This window comes from Ursus arctos, chromosome Y (assembly GCF_023065955.2).
Source record: "Ursus arctos isolate Adak ecotype North America chromosome Y, UrsArc2.0, whole genome shotgun sequence".
Lineage (NCBI taxonomy): Eukaryota > Metazoa > Chordata > Mammalia > Carnivora > Ursidae > Ursus > Ursus arctos.
In genome coordinates, this window is record NC_079874.1 from 971,809 (window position 1) to 992,029 (window position 20,221).

The 20,221-nt window shown below is 36.7% G+C and overlaps 1 protein-coding gene across 1 annotated transcript in view; it reads left to right on the forward strand.

Annotated features, from left to right (window-relative positions):
• Positions 1-20,221, forward strand: part of LOC113249012 (cullin-4B-like) — a 96,070-nt gene that overhangs the window by 19,961 nt on the left and 55,888 nt on the right. The window contains exons 10-13 of the mRNA XM_026490592.1: positions 1,659-1,777; positions 15,871-16,063; positions 16,853-16,957; positions 17,812-17,922. Of these exons, the coding sequence (XP_026346377.1) occupies positions 1,659-1,777; positions 15,871-16,063; positions 16,853-16,957; positions 17,812-17,922 (528 nt within the window). The remainder of the gene's footprint in view (positions 1-1,658; positions 1,778-15,870; positions 16,064-16,852; positions 16,958-17,811; positions 17,923-20,221) is intronic.

Consider the following 20,221-nt stretch of genomic DNA (forward strand, 5'->3'; position numbering starts at 1 on the left):
TAAATAAATTCTTTAAAAAAAAAAAATCCAGCAACTTTAAAAAATATTCAAACAGTTTTATAGAATTACATACCAATGTTTTTAAATCTCAGTTTGAAGAAACCACAGGAAAAAACAGGTAGATTTCTAGTAAAAAAGGGGTCTTTGTTTATAGGATGAGAAGAGAATAAAACCAGAGAAGTGTTGAGTATATGTGTACATTTGAAATAAACCAGAAATTTATTACCTTAAAAAAAAAAAAAAGCCTTATTTTCTTTAGCTTTATTTGGTTTTGTTTAAAAGAATCAATTTACCAGATTACTGTTTAGTTTATGGAATAAATTGCTTATACACTATGTTCCCTTTGTAAAAGCAGTGAACATTAATATTCTTTATGATGCAAATTGAATAAGGTTTGTAAAAGTAAATTGAGGCCCCAAATGTAGAACATTTAAATTTTTTTCCTATTTTAAGGATTTTTAAGGAATTCCTATTTTTAAGGGTTTTAAGTCCTACTTCAAGATTCAAAAATTATTTCACTGCCAAGGTTCTACTTCTTTTTTTAAAAATTGAGATATAATTTTTTACCATAAAATTAATCTATTTTAACACATATTATATGTTAACAAAATTAGGCAGTCATCACCCTATGCATTTTAGAGCAACCAATGGCTTTTTAATGATTGACAATTTTCAGTTGACCATTAGTGTTTATTTTGATAATTGGAAAAGTCAGTGAAAATCCATCATTGTATCTTTTTTCATGTTTTTTAAATAAATTTAAATTTAAAATACAAAAAACATTTATACTTCACACAAACCATACTAAAATACTAACCTGATAGTGTGGATTGATTAAAAAGGTAGGAGTTTATCAACAGTACAGTAGAAAGTGAGAAATGAACTAAAGTAAAATAGATTTTTAGATCTTTGAAGTTGAGGAATGCTGAAAAAATTCTAAAGCCTTATGTTATCGAACTTACTTTACTGATACTATATGTTAAGTATGGTACATAGAGTTCCAAGAAGCAGAGTTGGCAGAAAGTTTCTTTGGACAGTGAGAATTTGTTCAGTTAATGATGAATAGAAAAAAGCTGTAGGTTATTAATGTATTCTGATGCTGAACAAATGACTTCTTAGAAACAAGTATATTTCTGTATATCCTTTGCAATTTGGGGTTTTTATGTTTATTTATTCAGTGATAGATTTATTCATATATTTGGACTTGGTCATCTCTAACTTTCCTATTTCTCTTCTCATGTAAAAATCAGTATCTGATACTTAACCAGATATTTAATGTTTCTCATTACTAATTTTTTAATTAGAAATTAAATTTCTCATTTTTCCTGCATACTAATGTCTGTACTACAAATTTGTTTATTGTATTATTTTTTCGTATAATATACATTTGAAACAATAATTGGAAATATACAGTGGTTTACAAAGACAGCAGTTATGAGAATGAAAAAACAAAAAGTCCAGAGGCATATATTATTTTTTTCATTTTCCATCTGATTATTGCTTAATAAACACTTATTGATATTACTTTCACTTGTAAAGTTTAGGACTGTTCCATTTTTAATTAATCTTAATGTAATAATCTCAAAATAATGATTTAATGTATATCTTGAGGTCAGTATTTTTATTGATGATGTTGCCTTCATGTTTCTAATATTCAGGCTTAAGCTATCTTCTTGATGAAAACAGAATTGAGGATTTGTCTCTACTTTACCAACTGTTTAGTAGGGTAGACTGTGGAGTTCAAGCTCTTCTCCAACATTGGATTGATTATATAAAGGTATTAATTTAAAGAAGATATAATTGAAAAATAATTTAGATTATTTATGGCTTATTTCCCCACCTTAATAATGTATTGTACTTTTTACTCTAGAACTTTTTCTTATTTAAGAAATGTTTATTAACTTGAAATTCCATAACATATCTGTATTTTAAAATTTCTTAAAACTCTTTTTTCTCTGTTTATAAAGCCCCACCCTGCCCCAAATAATATTTGCTTTTTGAAGGGAAAGATGGGAACATTATTTATTGGTGTAGCATTTTATTTTGTTTCTTAGCTTACATTTCTTTTACTATGTCACATTTTTAGTCTTTTGTTTAATAACAATTATTGAAAGATACTGTAAACTTAAATTGTCTCAGGGAAGCAGAGAGGAAGGCAACTTTCCTATCCTAAGGATCAGAGGGAGTCCTTCACCAGCTCAATGTTCTTGCAGTTCAGTGTTTTTCAATGAATAATTAATAAATTTTTGTAAGTGATGAATAACACTTAACATAAAATTTACTATTTTAGCCATTTAAAGTATGCAGTTTAGTGGCATTTAGTACATACATATAGCATACACATAGAGACAGAAAGAAAATAGCTTGCGAGATGTCAGAGACTGGGTCGGAAAGATAAAAGGAATAGCTGCCTTAATGGGTGCTGATTTTCAAAACTATCAGTGTCTGCCTCTGGACTATGTTCATTATCTGCTACAGAAATCTAGTACCCGTTGGAATTCGCTCTCTTTATCTTCTTCCCAGATCCCCTGGCAACTACTCATCAACTTTCTGTTTATTCTGATTTGTCCATTCTGGGTATTTCCTAGAAATTGAATCATACAATATGTTGGCTTGCTTTCTGGATTCCTTTACTTAGGATGTTCATCATGTTGTGACACTTTCATTATTTTTAGTGACTGATTAATATTCCGTTGTATACTGCACCACATTATGCTTGTCCACTTATGAGTGGACACACATTTGGATTTTCCCACCTCTTGGTTCCCAGCTTTTTGGGGACAGGTTTTGGGAATAATTCTTGTTTTAAAATTTTAACTTAAATTCCGGTCAGTTAACATATAGTGTAATATTAGTTTCAGGTGCACAATTTAGTCATTCAACACTTCCATACAACACTTTGTGCTCATCACAAGTACACTCCTTAATCCCCATCTCCTATTCAACTCATCCTCCACCCACCACTCTTCAGGTTGCCATCTTGTTTGTTCTCTAGAGTTAGAATCTTTTCCAGGTTTACCTCTTTCTCTCATTTTTGCCTTTTGCTCATTCGTTTTGTTTCTTAAATTCTATATATGAGTGAAATAATATGGTATTTCCTTTTCTCTGAATTATTTTGCTCTAACTCCATAGATGTCATTGCAAATGGCAAGATAACATGCTTTTTATGGCTCACTAATATTCCATCGTATATATATATATATCCCACCCCACATTTATCAATTCAAAATCAGTGAACGTGTGGGTTGTTTCCATAGTTTGGCTATTGTAAACAATGCTGCTATAAATATCAGGGTGCATGTATCACTTTCACTGAGTGTTGTATTATTTGGGTAAGTACCTGGTAGTGCAATTCCTGGGTTGTAAGGGTAGCTCTATTTTTAACTTTTTGAGGAACCTCCACACTGTTTTCCAGAGTGGCTGCACCAACTTGCATTCCCACCAACAATGTAAGAGGGGTCTCCTTTCTCTGCATCCTCTCCAACATCTGTTGTTTCCTGACTTCATAATCTTAGCCATTCTGACGAGTGTAAAGTGGTATTTCATTCTGGTTTTGATTTGTATTTCCCTGATATGAGTGAGTTGAGTGTATTTTCATGTATCTGTTGGCCATCTGGATCTCTGGGGAAATGTCTATTCATGTTTTCTGTCCATTTTTTTAAAAGATTTTATTTATTTATTTGACAGAGAAAGAGTCCATTTTTGATTGAATTATTCATTTTTTTGATGTGCAGTTTTAATTTCTTATATGCTGTGGATACTAACCCATTATCCAGATATGTCATTTGCAGATATCTTCTCCCATTCAGTAGGTTGCTTCTTAGTTTTGTTGATTGTTCCCTTTGCTATGCAGAAGCTTTTTATTTTGATGAAGTCAAATAATTTATTTTTGCTTTTCGTTTGTTGCCTCAGGAGACATAGCTAGAAGACAGTTGCTAAGGCTGATGTCAAAGAAGTACTGCCTGTGTTTTCTTCCAGGATCTTAATGATTTCATGTCTCACATTTAGGTCTTTCATCCATTTTGGTTATATTCTTGTGTATGGTATAGGAAAGTGGTCCAGTTTAATTCTTTTCCATATGGTTGTCCAGTTTTCTCAATACCCATTTGTTGAAGACACTGTCTAATTCAATATTCTTTCCTTCTTTGTTGAAGGTTAATTCACCATATAATTGTGACTTCATTTCTGGGTTTTCTATTCTGTTCCATTGACCTGTGTATCTATTTTTGTGCCAGTACCACACTGTATTAATCATTACAGCTTTTTAATACAGTTTGAAGCCCAGAACCATGGTGCCTCAAGCTTTTCTTTTCAAGCCTGCTTTGGCCAGTGGGAGTCTTTTGTGATTTCATACAAACTTTACGTTTGTCCCAGTTCTGTGGAAAATACTAGTGGTATATTGATAGTGATAGCACTGAATGTGTAGATTGCTTTAGTTAGTATAGACATTTTAACAATATTTGTTTTTCCAATCCATGAGCATGGAATGTTTTTCCATTTCATTGTGTCCTCTTCAGTTTCTTTCATCAGTGTTTTATAGCTTTCAGAGTACAGATCTTCTCCCTCTTTGGTGAGGTTATTTCTAGGTACCTTACTATTTTGAGTACAATTATAAATGGCAGTGATTCCTTAATTTCTCTTTATGTTGCTTCATTATTAGTGTATAGAATGCAACAGATTTCTGTATATTGATTTTGTATCCTACCACCTTACTGAATTTGTGTATCCTTTCTAGCAGTTTTTTGGTGGAATCTTTGGGTTTTGTAGATGGAGTATTATATCATCTGCAAAGAGTGAAAGTTTGACTTCTTCCTTGCCAATTTTATTGCCTTTTATTTCTTTGTTTGTGTTATTGTTGTAGCTAGGACTTCCAGCACTCTCCTAAATAACATGGTGAGAGTGGACGTCCCAGTCTTGTTGAGGAAAAGCTGCCAGGTTTTCCCCATTGAGGATATTAGCTGTGGGTTTTTCATAATTGGCCTTTATTATGATGAGGTATGTTTCATGTAAAAACCTACTTTGGTTGGTTGTTTTTATCATGAATGGATGTTGCACTTTGTCAAATGCTTTTTCTGTATCTAGTGAACTGATCGTATGGTTTTTATCCTTTATTGATGTGGTGTATCATGTTGATTGATTTGTGATATTGAACCACCCCTGCAGCTCAGGAATAAATCCCACTTGATCGTGATGAATGATTCTTTTAGTGTACTGTTGGATTCAGTTTTCTAGTATTTTATTTTATTTTATTTTATTTTATTTTATTTTATTTTATTTATTTTATTTTGTTTTATTTTATTAAGATTTTATTTATTTATTTGACAGAGATAGAGACAGCCAGCGAGAGAGGGAACACAAGCAAGGGGAGCGGGAGAGGAAGAAGCAGGCTCATAGCTGAAGAGCCTGATGTGGGGCTCGATCCCATAACACCGGGATCACGCCCTGAGCTGAAGGCAGGCGCTTAACTGCTGTGCCAGCCAGGCGCCCCCTCTAGTATTTTATTGAGAATTTATGCATCCCTTTTCATGAGGGATATGGCCTATAATTCTCTTCTTGAGTGGAAACTTTATCTGTTTTTGAAATCAGGGTAGTGCTGGCCTCAGAGAATGAATTTAGAGAGATTTTTTCCTTTTCTATTTTTTAGAATAGTCTGAAAAAAATTGGTATTAACTCTTCTTTACGTGTGTGATAGAAATTTACCTATGAAATCATGTGTTCTTGGATGTTTTGTTTCCTAGAAGCATGTTTTGATTGCTGATTCGGTTTATTTGCTGGTTATCAGGCTGCTCAAGTTTTCCGTTTTTTTTCCTCTTTTAGTGTTGGTGGTTTATATGTCCTTTTCTTCCGGGTTGTCCAATGTGTTTTTCTAATATTCTCCATAATTGTTAGTGTTTCTGTGGTGTTGCCTGTTATTTCTCTTCTCTCATTTGTGATTTTATTAATTTGGGTCCTTTCTCTTTTCTTTTGGATAAGACTGGACTGTGGTTTATTGATCTCATTCATTCTTTCAGAGAACCAGCTTCTAGTTTTGCGGATCTGTTCTACTGTTTTTCTGATTACTATTTCATTGATCTCTGCTCTAATCTTAATTATTTCTCTTTCCCTGCTTGGTTTAGGTTTTATTTGCTGTTCTTTTCCAGCTTCTTTATGTTAAGGTTAGCTTGTGTATTTGGGATATTCTAAGTTTTTGGGTGAGGCTTGAATGGCTATGTATATCCCCCTTAGGCACACCTTTGCAGTATCCCATAGGTTTTGGACCTGTGTTCTTTCATTCTCCTTTGTTCCTATTATTTCATTCTCCTTTGTTCCCATTATTTAACATTGTTTAAGTTCTTTAGTTTATTTGTCGACCCCACCTTTTTTTTTTAATGATTTTTTATTATGTTAGTCACCATACAGTACATCCCCGGTTTCCGATGTAAGGCTTGATGATTCATTAGTTGCGTATAACACCCAGTGCACCATGCAATAAGTGCCCTCCTTACTACCCATCACCAGCCTATCCCATTCCCCCACCCCCCTCCCCTCTGAGGTCCTCAGTTTGTTTCTCAGAGTCCATAGTCTCTCATGCTTCATTCTCCCTTCTGATTACCCCCCCTTTCTTTATCCCTTTTTTCCCCTACTATCATCCTAGTTCTTATGTTCCATGTGAGAGAAATCATATGATAGTTGTCTTTCTCTGCTTGACTTATTTCACTTAGCATTATCTCCTCCAGTGCCGTCCATGTTGCAGCAAATGTTGAGAACTCGTTCTTTCGGATAGCTGAGTACTATTCCATTGTATATATGGACCACAGCTTCTAAATCCAGTCATCGTTGAAGGGCATCTCGGTTCTTTCCACCATTTAGCTCTTGTGGACAATGCTGCTAAGAACATCGGGGTGCATATGGCCCTTCTCTTCACTACGTCTGTATCTTTGGGGTAAACACCCAGTAGTGCAATGGCTGGATCATAGGGTAGCTCAATTTTTAACTTTTTAAGGGACCTCCACACTGTTTTCCAGAGTGGCTGTACCAACTTGCATTCCCACCAGCAGTGTAGGAGGGACCCCTTTCTCCACATCCTCTCCAACAATTGTTGTTTCTTGGTTTGTCTATTTTTGCCATTCTAACTGGCGTAAGGTGGTATTTCAGTGTGTTTTGATTTGAATTTCCCTGATGGCTAATGATTTTGAACATTTTTTCATGTGTCTGTCAGCCATTTGTATGTCTTCATTGGAAAAGTGTCTGTTCATATCTTCTGCCCATTTTTTGATTTGTTTATTTGTTTCTCGTGTATTAAGTTTGAGAAGTTCTTTGTAGATCTTGGATACCAGTCCTTTATCTGTAGTGTCATTTGCAAATATATTCTCCCATTCCGTGGGCTGCCTCTTAGTTTTTTTGACTGTTTCCATGGCTGTGCAGAAGGTTTTTATCTTGATGAAGTCCCATAAGTTCATTTTATCTTTTGTTTCTCTTGCCTTTGGGGATGTGTCATGAAAAAGGTTGCTTTGGCCGATGTCGTAGAGGTTGCTGCCTATGTTCTCCTCTAGAATTTTGATGGATTCCTGCCTCACATCGAGGTCTTTCATCCATTTGGAGTTTATCTTTGTGTCTGGTGTGAGAGAGTGGGCAAGTTTCATTCTTTTGCATGCAGCTGTCCAATTTCCCAGCACCATTTATTGAAGAGACTGTCTTTTTCCCACCGGATGTTTTTTCCTGCTTTATCAAATATTAGATGCCCAAAGAGAGAGGGTCCATTTCTGGGTTCTCTATTCTGTTCCATTGGTCTATGATTCTGTTTTTGTGCCAGTACCATGCTGTCTTTGTGATCACAGCTTTGTAGTACAGCTCGAAATCCGGCAATGTAATGCCCCCAGCTTTGTTTTTCCTTTTCAACAGTTCCTTGGAGATTCGGGGCCTTTTCTGTTTCCATACAAATTTAAGGACTATTTGTTCCAGTTCTTTGAAAAATGTCCTCGGTATTTTGATCGGGATAGCATTGAAAGTGTAGATTGCTCTGGGTAGCATGGACATTTTAACTATGTTAATTCTTCCGATCCGTGAGCATGGAATATCTTTCCATCTTTTTATGTCTTCCTCAGTGTCTTTCAAGAGTGATTTATAGTTTCTAGAATATAGGTCCTTTACGTCTCTGGTTAAGTTAATTCCAAGGTAACGTATGGTTTTTGGTGCTATTGTAAATGGGATGGATTCCCTAATTTCTCTTTCTTCAGTCTGGTTATTCGTGTATAGAAATGCAACTGATTTCTGAGCATTGATTTTGTATCCTGCCACATTAATGAATTGCTCTATAACTTCTAATAGTTTGGGAGTGGCTTCTTTTGGGTTTTCCATATAGAGTATCATGTCATCTGCGAAGAGAGACATTTTGACTTCTTCTTTGCCTATTTGAATACCTTTGTGCCCTTTTTGTCTGATTGCTGTTGCAAGGATTTCTAGGACTATGTTGAATAATAGTGGCAAGAGTGGGCATCCTTGTCGTGTTCCTGATCTTAAGGGAAAGGCTTCCAGCTTTTTCCCATTGAGAATGATATTTGCTATAGGCTTTTCATAGATGGTTTTTATGAGATTGAGGAATGTACCCTCTATCTCTACACTCTAAAGGGTTTTAATCAGGAAAGGATGCTGTATTTTGTCAAATGCTTTTTCGGCATCAATTGAGAGGATCATATGGTTCCTGAGTCTTTTCTTGTTGATATGATGTATCACGCTGATTGATTAGGGAATGTTGAACCTCACTTGCATCCAAGGTATGAATCCCACTTGGTCATGATGGATAATCCTTTTAATGTACTGTTGGATTCTATAGCCAAGATCTTGTTGAGGATTTTGGCGTCCATGTTCATTAGGGAAATCGGTCTGTAATTCTCCTTTTTGATGGGGTCTTTGCCTGGTTTGGGGATCAAGGTAATATTGGCCTCATAGAATGAGTTTGGTAGCTTTCCTTCTGTTTCTATTTTTTGAAATAGCTTTAGGAGAATAGGTATTATTTGTTCTTTGAATGTTTGGTAGAATTCCCCAGGAAAACTGTCCGGTCCTGGAGTTTTGTTTTTTGGAAGGTTGTGTATCACTGACTCAATCTCTTCATAATTAATTGGCCTGTTTAAAAAATCAATGTCTTGCTGTTTCAGTCTTGGTAGTTTATGGGTTTCCAGGAAGGCCTCCATCTCTTCCAGATTGCTTAATTTAGTGGCATAAAGCTGTTGATAAAAATTTCTAATAATCCTTCCAATTTCATTGGTGTTGGTTGTGACCTTTCCTTTTTCATTCATAATTTTATTAATTGGGGCCTTTCTCTATTCCTTCGGATAAGTCTTGCCAGCGGTCTGTCAATTTTATTGATTCTTTAAAAGAAGCAGCTTCTAGGTCTGTTGATCTGCTCTTCTGTACTTCTGGTTTCTAATTCATTTATTTTTGCTCTAATCTCGGTCAGCTGCTTCCTCGTGCGTGGATTAGGTCTGTCCCTCTGTTGCTGTTCCAGCTTCTTGAGGTGAGAATATAAAAACTGCATTTTAGGGGCACCTGGGTGGCACAGCGGTTGAGCGTCCGCCTTCGGCTCGGGGCGTGATCCTGGCGTTATGCGATCGAGCCCCACATCAGGCTCTTCTGCTATGAGCCTGCTTCTTCCTCTCCCACTCCCCCTATTTGTGTTCCCTCTCTCTCTGGGTGTCTCTATCTCTGTTGAATAAATAAAATCTTTTAAAAAAATCCTGCATTTTATATTTTTCTATTCTTTTGAGTGAGGCTGGATGGCTATCTATTTCCTCCTTAGGACTGCCTTTGCAGTATCCCATAGGTTTTGGACCATTATGTTTTCATTCTGTTGGTCTCCATAAATTGTGAAAAATTGATTTTTGATTTCCTGGTTTATCAAATCTTTCCTGAGCAGGATGGTTCTTAGTCTCCAAATGTTTGACTTTCTTCCAAATTTTCCTTGTGGTTGAGTTACAATTTCAGAGCGTTGTGTTCTGAGAATATGCAGGGAATAATTTCAGTCTTTTGCTATTGGTTGAGACCTGTTTTGTGTCCCAAAACACGGTCTATTCTTGAGAATGTTCCATGGGCATTAAATTAGTGTGAGTATTCTTTGGTTCTGGGTGTAGTGTTCTATATATATCTATGAGGTCCAACCCGTCAAGCATGGCATTCAAAGCTCTTGTTTCTTTGCTGATTTCTTGCTTAGATGATGTGCCTATTGCTGATAGTGGAGTTTGAGGTCTTGTACTATTAGTGTATTTTTATCTATATGACTCTTTATTGTGATTAAGAGTTGGCTTGTGTATCTCGCTGCTCCGCTGGTGGGGGCATATGTATTTATAATTGTCATATCTACCTAATGGATATATCCTTTAAGAATAATATAGTGCCCATCTGTGACTCTAACTATAGTTTTTAGTTTAAAATCCAATCTGTCTGCTATGAGAATTGCTAGCCCAGCTTTCTTTTGAGGTCCATTGGCGTGAAAGATGGTATTCCATCCCTTTACCATCAGTCTGAATATATCTTTAGGTTCAAAATGAGTCTCTTGTAGACAGCAAATGGTGGGTCATTTCTTTTTATTCAATCTGCAACCCTGTGGCATTTATTGGAGCATTTAGGCCATTTACATTGAGACTGAGTATTGAGAGGGATGAATTTAATGACGCCATGTTGCCAGTAAAGTCTTTGTCTATAGATTGTGACTTTCTGTTCTGTATCACTGTTGGGGCCTTTTTACTTTTATAGAACCCCCCTTAATATCTCCTGTAGGCCTGGTTTTGTGGTTACGAAATTGGTCAATGACAGCAATTCTGGAAGGTGTTTATTTCTCCATAAATTCTGAATGAAAGCCTTGATGGATAAAGGATCCTTGGCTGCATGTTTTTCTCTTAAAGAGTTCTAAAAATGCCCCCCCCCCCCAGCCCTTTCTCTCATTCCAGGTCTGTGTAGACAGGTCTGATGCAATTCTGATACCTTGGCCTTGGTACGTGAGAAAATTCTTTGCCCTAGCCACTTTCAATACTGTATCCTTGGATCTAGCATTTGCAAATTGCAGTATGACGTGACGTGGTGTATGTTTGTCGTGGTTGAGCTTGGGAGGGGTCCTCTCTGCCTCTTAGATACGAATGTTTGTTTCCCTTGCTAGATTAGGCAAGTTTTTAGCTACAATGTTTTCAAATATCTCTTCTAGACCTCTGTTTTTCTCCACTCCCTCGGGGATGCCGATGATTATGACATTGGAACGTTTCATTGAGTCAATAATCTCCCGTAACTTACATTCCTGAGTGTGGATTTTTTTGAGTCCAGATTCTTTCTTCGCTTTTTCTTCTACTAACCCATCCTCCAATTTGCTAATACGTTCTTCTGCCTCAGTGACCCTGGCTGTCTGACCTCTAGTTTTGACTGCATTTGGCCCGTAGAATTGTTAATTTCTGCCAGATTCGCTCTCCTTTCTGCCCTTAGAGATTCTATATTCTCATTAACATTTTCGTTAATACTTTTTTCAAGTCTACACATCATCTTGACCATTGTTACACTGAATTCCATTTCTGATAAGTTGGTTATATCCATATCCATTAGTTCTGTGGCAAAGGCCACAGACTCATTGTCTTTTCTATGCTGGGGGGGATTTCTCCTTCTCGTCATTCTGTTGAGAGGTTGAGGGGTTGTACAGAGCCCAAATTATTGGCCGGGACCCAGGCCATGCTTCCTTGTTTTATAGGGATCTTAGGGATGTGGTCTTGATTTTTCAGCCTGTGTTCTCTGGGAGGGGCCTGCCGCGCCAATACTCAGGCAACCCTGTTTGGGTAGAGTCTCCATGTCCCCTGCGAGGGGGAGTGGGGATGGGCACACTGTGAGCCCGTATTTCCAGGCTTTTGTTCTCTAGTGGCTTTCCCTGGCGGTTTGTTGTGCCTCTTCTGAGAGTCATAGCAGCAGTGGCTGAATATCAGCCTCAGTTTCAGAACAGAGGGATCGCGGACCATTCTCCACTGATGTTCTGGCCACTTTAACTCTGTTTCTGTTGGTGCTGCTCAACCCTGCAGCGTTCCGGGATGTGCGGCCCACACCCGGCTTCCCAGCACTCAATTGCAGTGCCGGCGCATCTCTGTCCTTTGAGTTTTTTGGTTTTTATTTTTACGATTTTATTTATTTATTTGACATAGATAGAGATAGCCAGCAAGAGAGGGAACACAAGCAGGGGGAGTGAGAGAGGAAGAAGCAGGCTCCCAGCAGAGGAGCCTGATGTGGGGCTCGATCCCATATCCCGGGATCATGCCCTGAGCCGAAGGCAGACGCTTAACTGTTGTCCCACCCAGGAGCCCTGTCCTTTGAGTTTCTAACGCTGCCAACCATCAGCCGCCCCCGTGTGGTCCCGGGGTTCCCAGTCTCAATCTGGTTCCAGTGAGCACACTGGAGCTCCGTGTAAAGTTTGGTGGCACACGCTCCCCGCTCACGGTCCCAGTCTTTTCTCTCAGGGGTACTGGTCTGCGAGTCCACCCACTCCCCTGTGCAGGTGGCTACCGCTTCCCGGCGCCTGAATGCGGCGGCTCCCTCCCCCTTCCGTTCATCTCTTGAGATCTGTGCACGGTTTCACAGCTCCCCACTTGGTACCTCAATACTCAGCGCTGGAGATGTTCATTTGTAGAGATCCAAATGTATCTTCCTGCATATCAGGCTGATTCCATGGATGTTCAGGCTGGTCTTTTACCTATCCAATGAGACTCAGGGGACCGGCTGAAAAAGGGGTCCCCTACTCCTCTGCCATCTTAACTCCTCCCCCCTCTTCTGTTGTGCTCTGGTTGTTATATCACTTTCCTGTTTCCAGCTTATGGTGGTTCCTTCCTCCTCCTGTTTATCTTCCAGTATTTCCTTATAAATTCACGGCTCACACCTCACACCTGCCAGAGTTTTTATGCTTGTTAGATCCAGATATATATTCTTATGTCTCAGGCTGATTTTGTGGGTGTTCAGAACAGTTTGGTAGATATCCAGCTAAATTCAGCGGACTGGTTGAAATAAGGTCCTGTACTCCTCCACCATCTTGCCTCCCAATTTTTCTAATATTGTTTCACTGTATGATATCACTTATCTGTCAAATTCTCCCCTTGTTATCCTCTAGTTGTTTCTCTCTCTTTTTCTTGGGTTCTTTATTCTCCATCATTTTTTCTTTGGTATCACTAATTCTGTCTTTTCTCATCTATCTGCCTCATTTATTCTAGCAGTTAGAGTCTCCATTTTTTATTGCATCTCATTAATAAACTTTTCGATTTCTAATTGATTAGATTTTAGTTCTTTTATTTCTCCAGAAAGGGATTCCCTAGTGTCTTTTATACTCTTTTCTAGCCCGGCTAGTATGTTTATAATCGTTTTTCTAAGCTCTAGTTTTGACATCTTGCGTATAACCATACTGCTTCAGTCCCTGGCAGTCAGTATTGCCTTTTGTTCTCTTCTTTGAGGTGAGTTTTTCTGTCTTGTCGTTCTGTCTGGAGAATAGATGAAGAAGAGAACAAAAATGCTAAATAACAACAAGACCCAGAAAAATATACACTAAACAAATCAGAAGAGACCTGAATCCTAAGAAAAAATAATTAAAAAACAAAGAGAATGTAATCAGGCAGGTGAATAGAACAGAGCAATACACTGGTTCCTGTGTGTATTTTGGTCTGTTTGTTAGAAAAGTAGATCCCAAAATTGTAAATAAATAAAAACTTATATATTACAAAATAAAATTAAATATAATGAATGCATGAATGTAACTCCGAAAATGAAAATTAAAAGACCGGAAAAAAAAAAGAAAAAATAATTAAGACTCTAAATAGACAGGTGAACAAAACAGAGCAATACACTAGATTCTGAGTGTAATTTGGTTGTTTTTTTTTAGAAAAAACTACATCCCAAAATTGTAAAGAAAGGAAAACTGTATATAATAATAAAACTTGAAGGATGGCATCTAAGTGTAATGATGAAAATTTAAAATAGCTTTAACAACAAAAAAAGAATATGATCAGACAGTTGAAGAAAATAGCCATACACTGGATTCTCGCTGTATTTTGGTCTCCTTTTTTAGAAGAAACTTGATCTCGAAATTGTAAAAAAGAAGGAAAACCTTATGCATATATACATATGTGTGTATACACACACAATGAAAGGATACAATGTAAGTGTAAAAATGAAAATTTAAAAAAGAGTTGATAAAGGAGAAGATTGGTTGAGAAAGGAAAGAGGATAAAAAATTGAAATTGAAAGACTGAAGGATTTTGAGGAAAAAAACATGAATTCTATATAGCATTTTCCCCTAGCACTGGAGCTTTGCAGTTCTGTGTGATCAGCAGCCAACTTGGTCTTTGCTGGATGTTCTTGCAGCTCTTCTGCGGGAGGGGCCTGTTGCTTTGATTCTCAAGTGTCCTTGCCCCAGGGTGGAATTGCACCCCCCTTGCCAGGTAGCCAGGCTAAGTGTAAGCAGCTCCAGATCGCTCTATGTGGCTTTTGTTCCTTAGGGCTTTCAGTGCCCTTTAGAGGATGAGAATGAAAATGGCAACTTCCTCCAGCCCTAGAGCTGAAAGCTCAGGCCCCACTCCTCAGTGCGCCCTCCAAGAGAAGGAGTCAGTCTCTCCTGTCTGCCTGGTCTCTGTCTGCACTCCATGCTCACCCAGCCTGCGACCGAGCGTTTCTCTCTCGGGCACACGACCCCGTTTCAAGTCTCCAAACCCTGAAGACTCCTGCAGCATACACTCAGGCACGCTCATTGTTCCTGAGACCCCAGGGATCCCGAGACGACACTGCCCCACCAGAAATTATGCCCTGTTTGGCCGCCTGAGCACCTTTCAGGCAGGGACATCCCTCACCGGACAGCCTCTAAAGGTTTAAATTTTGGGCTCAGATGCTTCATCACTTTCCCGTAGCCAGCTGATGGAGCCTCACTGGCTGCCGCGTTCTATCTTTCCTTATATCACTTTGGATTCAGTTCTCTCCACCTCCTGCCTTGCAGAAAGTGGTCGAGTTGCAGCTATTCTTTTCTTTGATGTCTGGTTGAGTTCATGCATGTTCAGAATGACTTGATAGCTATCCAGCTGAATTCCTGGGACCAGACGAAATGAGGTTTTCTACTCCTCTGCCATATTGGACTCCTGCTAGATCTTCTTTTGTATTTCTTATAGGGTAGGTCTGCTAGCACACAACTAGCTCAGCATTTGCTTATCTCATAATTTCCTAATTTTCCTTCACTGTGAAAGAATGGTTTTTCTGGATATAGGATATCTGGTGACAGTTTTTTCACCCAGCTTTCAAAATAGGTTATCCTATTGCCTTTTGACTTTCATAGCTTCTTTCTTCATTAAATATCACCTTGGCTTTTGTAGGTTTGTGATTTTATTCCAGCATTCTGCATGGAATGTTACATCAAAAACTAGGGATATACTGTATGGTGACTAACATAATATAATAATTTAAAAAATTCCAGCATTCTAAAAATTTGATACTGACAATTTTGGTAGCTTTATCATTTCATTAATGAACAGAAATAAAGTAAGCCCCTTTGTAGTAAGCCCTTTCACTTTCCCCTTTTTCAGATACTTTTCATCTATTTATTCCTGTGAGTCGAATATATTTATGATTCTTTTTTGACTTACTGTTTAGGCATCAGAGAGTTGCATTTTGATATGTTACTAGGTAGTTCTCCACTCAGATAGTGAGTTAGTTTACACTTATTTCTGTTGGCTTCATTTCCAGACTACCTTGTCCTTATCTAGCAATACCTTTTTCTTTTGATGTTTTCTGCATATTTACTATTCTGAGATTTTCTTGCAAATGAAGTTAACTTTTCTATTAAATTTATGGTGTTTTACTTTGTATGTAATAATAATATTTTAAGGTAATTGTATTTTTCAGAAGTTTGGTAACAGCATAGTGATCAATCCTGTGAAAGATAAGACAATGGTGCAAGAGCTTCTGGATTTTAAAGATAAGATTGATTTTATTATTGAAACATCTTTTCTGAAAAATGAAAAGTTTATTGTTGCCATGAAAGATGCTTTTGAAACATTTATAAATAAAAGACCTAACAAGCCAGCTGAGCTTCTAGGTATGCGTTTTCAATTTTATGAAATACGTATTTTATTTTTTGTTTCATTTCATTTAAGTTATGTAATAAGACCAGTTTGACCTCCTAATTTATCATAATATTGCAAGAGTAATTATCAGTGATTGTAATAAACTATTTCCCTCAAGTTTAGTGTTCACAAGACATTGTTCCTCTGTTGTTTAGTTGTAACACAGCACTTTGGAAACTTCAATTCCTTTAGCTTCTTATAAATTTAGCAGTATTTTAATCAGTAGATAAAACTAAAAAATTATAGATAGGACCAATACTTATTCTTATTTTTTTAAATAACTGAAAGCTTTCCTTATTCCCACAAAACCTAATGATTTTATATTTTAAGGTATTTCTTTTTATTGACATGGTTTCTAAAAGTTGAAACAAAATAGCAAATTGATATTCTTTTGTTCCTTAAAATGAATATAATCAACACTTAATAAATCTTTAAGATTTTGGGATTCATATCTCAATTTTACATAATATTTTACAATTTGGGGGGATTGTAACAAAGATTGGGGGCAAGGGGTTAAGGAAATGACTGTATTGTAACATTTGGACATTGAGTTTATAGAAATATTAAAAGCACTTAAAGTAATCTGTCTTTTATTTTCCTTTCATTCTTCTATCCATCAACTCATTTATTCATTTCTGTTTTTTCAAAATTGATGCATCTGGCTCAGGAAGAAAGTATTTGTTTGAAGAAATAGTTTTTGTTCATAGTACATGTTTGAAAATATGGCATTACTTAGAAAAATTATTTTTTTTACATTTTAGCAAAGTATGTGGATTCAAAACTTCGTGCAGGTAACAAGGAAGCTACAGACGAAGAACTTGAAGAATTATTAGATAAAGTAATAATTTTATTTAGGTTCATTAATGGTGAGTAGTTTGGTTTAAAATGTCTATTTAAAACTTTAAAACAGGGCACCTAGGTAGCACAGTCGCTTGAGTGTCTTAACCACATTGGGCTCCCTGCTCAGTGCACAGCCTGCTTCTCCCTCTCCCCCTGCTTGTGATCTCGCTATCACTCTGTCTCTTAAATATATAAAATCAATTAAAAAATAAATGTTTAGGGGCGCCTGGGTGGCACAGCGGTTGGGCGTCTGCCTTCGGCTCAGGGTGTGATCCCGGCGTTGCAGGATCGAGTCCCACATCAGGCTCTTCTGCTGTGAGCCTGCTTCTTCCTCTCCCACTCCCCCTGCTTGTGTTCCCTCTCTCGCTGGCTGTCTCTCTCTGTCAAATAAATAAATAAAATCTTAAAAAAAAAATGTTTAAAACAATAATACCATTTGTGGAAGAAGTCTAAAGAAGTTATGTGCAAATCCCAATATAAATTGAACTCAATTTTTTATGGTAGTAAAACTGTTAATTTAAAAAAATTTGCAATTTAGTGACAATAAGTATATTCACATTGTTGGGCAGCCATCACCATACCATCTCATTACCTAGTTTTAAACTTTTTCATCATAAACTCCGTACAAATTAAGCAGTCATTCCTCATTTCCATGTTGCCTTCAGCTTCTGGCAACCAGTAATTTGTTCTATTTGGATTTATGTATTTTGAGATATTTTATATAGATGCAGTCAGGTAATGTGAGAAACTTGTGTTTCAGTTTCTGTTTACATGATTTTCAAATATTATAGGATATAGTATATCATTTAGTTGGCATCTGGTATTATCATTTTGTATTTTCCAATTCTGACTTTAAGGTATTTTTCTTTAAATATTACAGGGAAAGATGTTTTTGAAGCCTTCTACAAAAAAGATTTAGCCAAACGTCTTTTACTTGGTAAGAGTGCTTCAGTTGATGCAGAAAAATCAATGCTGTCCAAACTTAAACAAGGTGTGTGTCTTTGTATAGTGTTTATTTCAGTCATTTTTGGGGTTCTGTGCTTCATGAATCTGCATGGAAAATTATTTCATTTCAGTGTTTCACTGTCTTTGTGCATCAGCTTGTTTTACATATCAGTTTACTTAGTATCTTCAAAGCTACCAAATTAATGTGATCATCCAAAAGTATATGCATATATTTTGCAACTTCCTCATATTTATGTGTTCCAGCAGGCAAAATACTTTAATTTTATATTTACAAATTTAGCATATGTGCTAAACTCTGTACATGTAAGCTGCAATCAGTAGTGAATATAAGTAAAAAAAAGCATGAACACTTAACCAACTCAAGAAATTGAGGACAGTTTCTCTAAGGAAGCATAATTGAAATGAAACATATAAAGATACCGAAATTCTAATCATGAAGGCTCAGGTATAGTTCATGCTACAAAGAGTTTGAAAACCTGGGAAGTCAGAGTAATCACAGAGGAGGAACATATAGTAGCTGTCCTAAAAGCTGAAGTAAGAAGTTAACCAAAATCAGATTTTGCTTGACCTTGGAGACCTTGTCTGTGATATTGTTTTATATACTAGGAGCAGAAAAATTATTTTAGGAGTTTGAAACAAGATTAAAAATACTCATCTTTTTTCCTTTTTTCAAGTTTAAAAAAATTCTAGTTAATTAATATAAAGGATAATATTTGTTTCAGGAGTAGCTTTTAGTGACTCATCATTTATGTACAACACCAAGTGCTCATCACAATAAGTGCTTTCCCTAATGCCTATCACCCATTTAACACATCCTCCTACCCATCTCCCTTCTGGAAACCATCAGTTTTCTAGACCTAAAAATAGGTTTTACAGTTTAGCTCTCTTTCCCCTTATGTTCATCTATTTTGTTTCTTAAATTCCACATATGAGCATATTCATATATTTGTCTTTCTCTGACAAACTTACCTTGCTTAGCATAATACTCTCAAGCTCTAGTCAAGTTGCAAATTATAAGATTGCATTCTTTTTGATGCTTGATGGCCTGATGGCCATTATATGTATACCATATCTTTTTTATCCATTCATTAGTCCATGAACATTAGGAATTACTCCATAGTTTAGCTGTTGTTGATAATGTGGCTATAAACATCCGGATACACATAATCCTTTTGAATCTGTATTTTTATATCCTTTGTGTAAATACCTAGGAGTGCAATTCCTGGCTCATACGGTAGCTCTATTTTTAAGTTTTTGAGGAAACTCCATACTGTTTTCCAGAATGGCTGCACCAATTTTCATTCCCACCAGCAGTATAAGACACTTCCCCTTTCTCCACATACTCACCGGTATGTTATTTCCAGTGTTGTTAATTTTAGACAATCTGACAGGTATGAAGTGATATCTCATTGTAGTTTTGATTTGTATTTCCCTGATGATGAATAATGTTGAGCATCTTTCCATGTGTCTGTTAGCCATCTGTATGTCTTCTTTGGAAAATTGTCTATTCAGGTGTTCTGCCCATTTCTTAACTGGATTATTAGCTTTTTCGAGTATTGAATTTTCTAAGTTCTATATACATTTTGGATACTAACACTTTATGAGATATGACACTTGCAAATATTTTCTCCCATTCCATAGATTACATTTTAGATTTGTTGTTTGTTTCTTTTGCTGTGCCAAAGTTTTTAATCTTGATTAAGTCCCAATAGTTCCTTTTTGCTTTTGTTTTCCTTGGCTCTGGTGATATGTCTACTAAGTAGTTGCTATAGTTGATGTCAGAGAGGTTGCTGCCTGTGTTCTCCTCTAGGATTTTGATGCGTTCCTGTCTTACTCTTTCATCCATTTAGTGTCTATCTTTATGTATAGTGTAAGAGAATGGTCCAGTTTCATTCTTCTGCATGTGGGTGTCCAGTTTTCCCAAGACCAGTTATTGAAGACACCGTCCTTTTTCCATTGGATGTTTTTTCTTGCTTTGTCGAAGATTAGTTAACCAGATCATCCTGGGTCCATTTTGGGTTTTCTATTCTGATCCATTGACTTTATCTTTGTGTATGGTGTAAGAAAATGGTCTAGTGGCATTTCGGACACTGTGGCTGTCCAATTTTCCCAACACCATTTGTTGAATATACTTTTTTCCATTGGATATTCTTTTTTGAAGATTAGTTGACTGGATAGCTGTGGGTCCATTTTGGTTTTCTCTTCTGTTTCATGGATCGATTTGTCTGTTTTTGTGCCAATCCATGCTGTCTTGATGATCACAGCTTTGTAAGAGAGCTTAAAGTCTGGAATAATGATGCCTCCACTTTTGTCTTTTCTTTTCA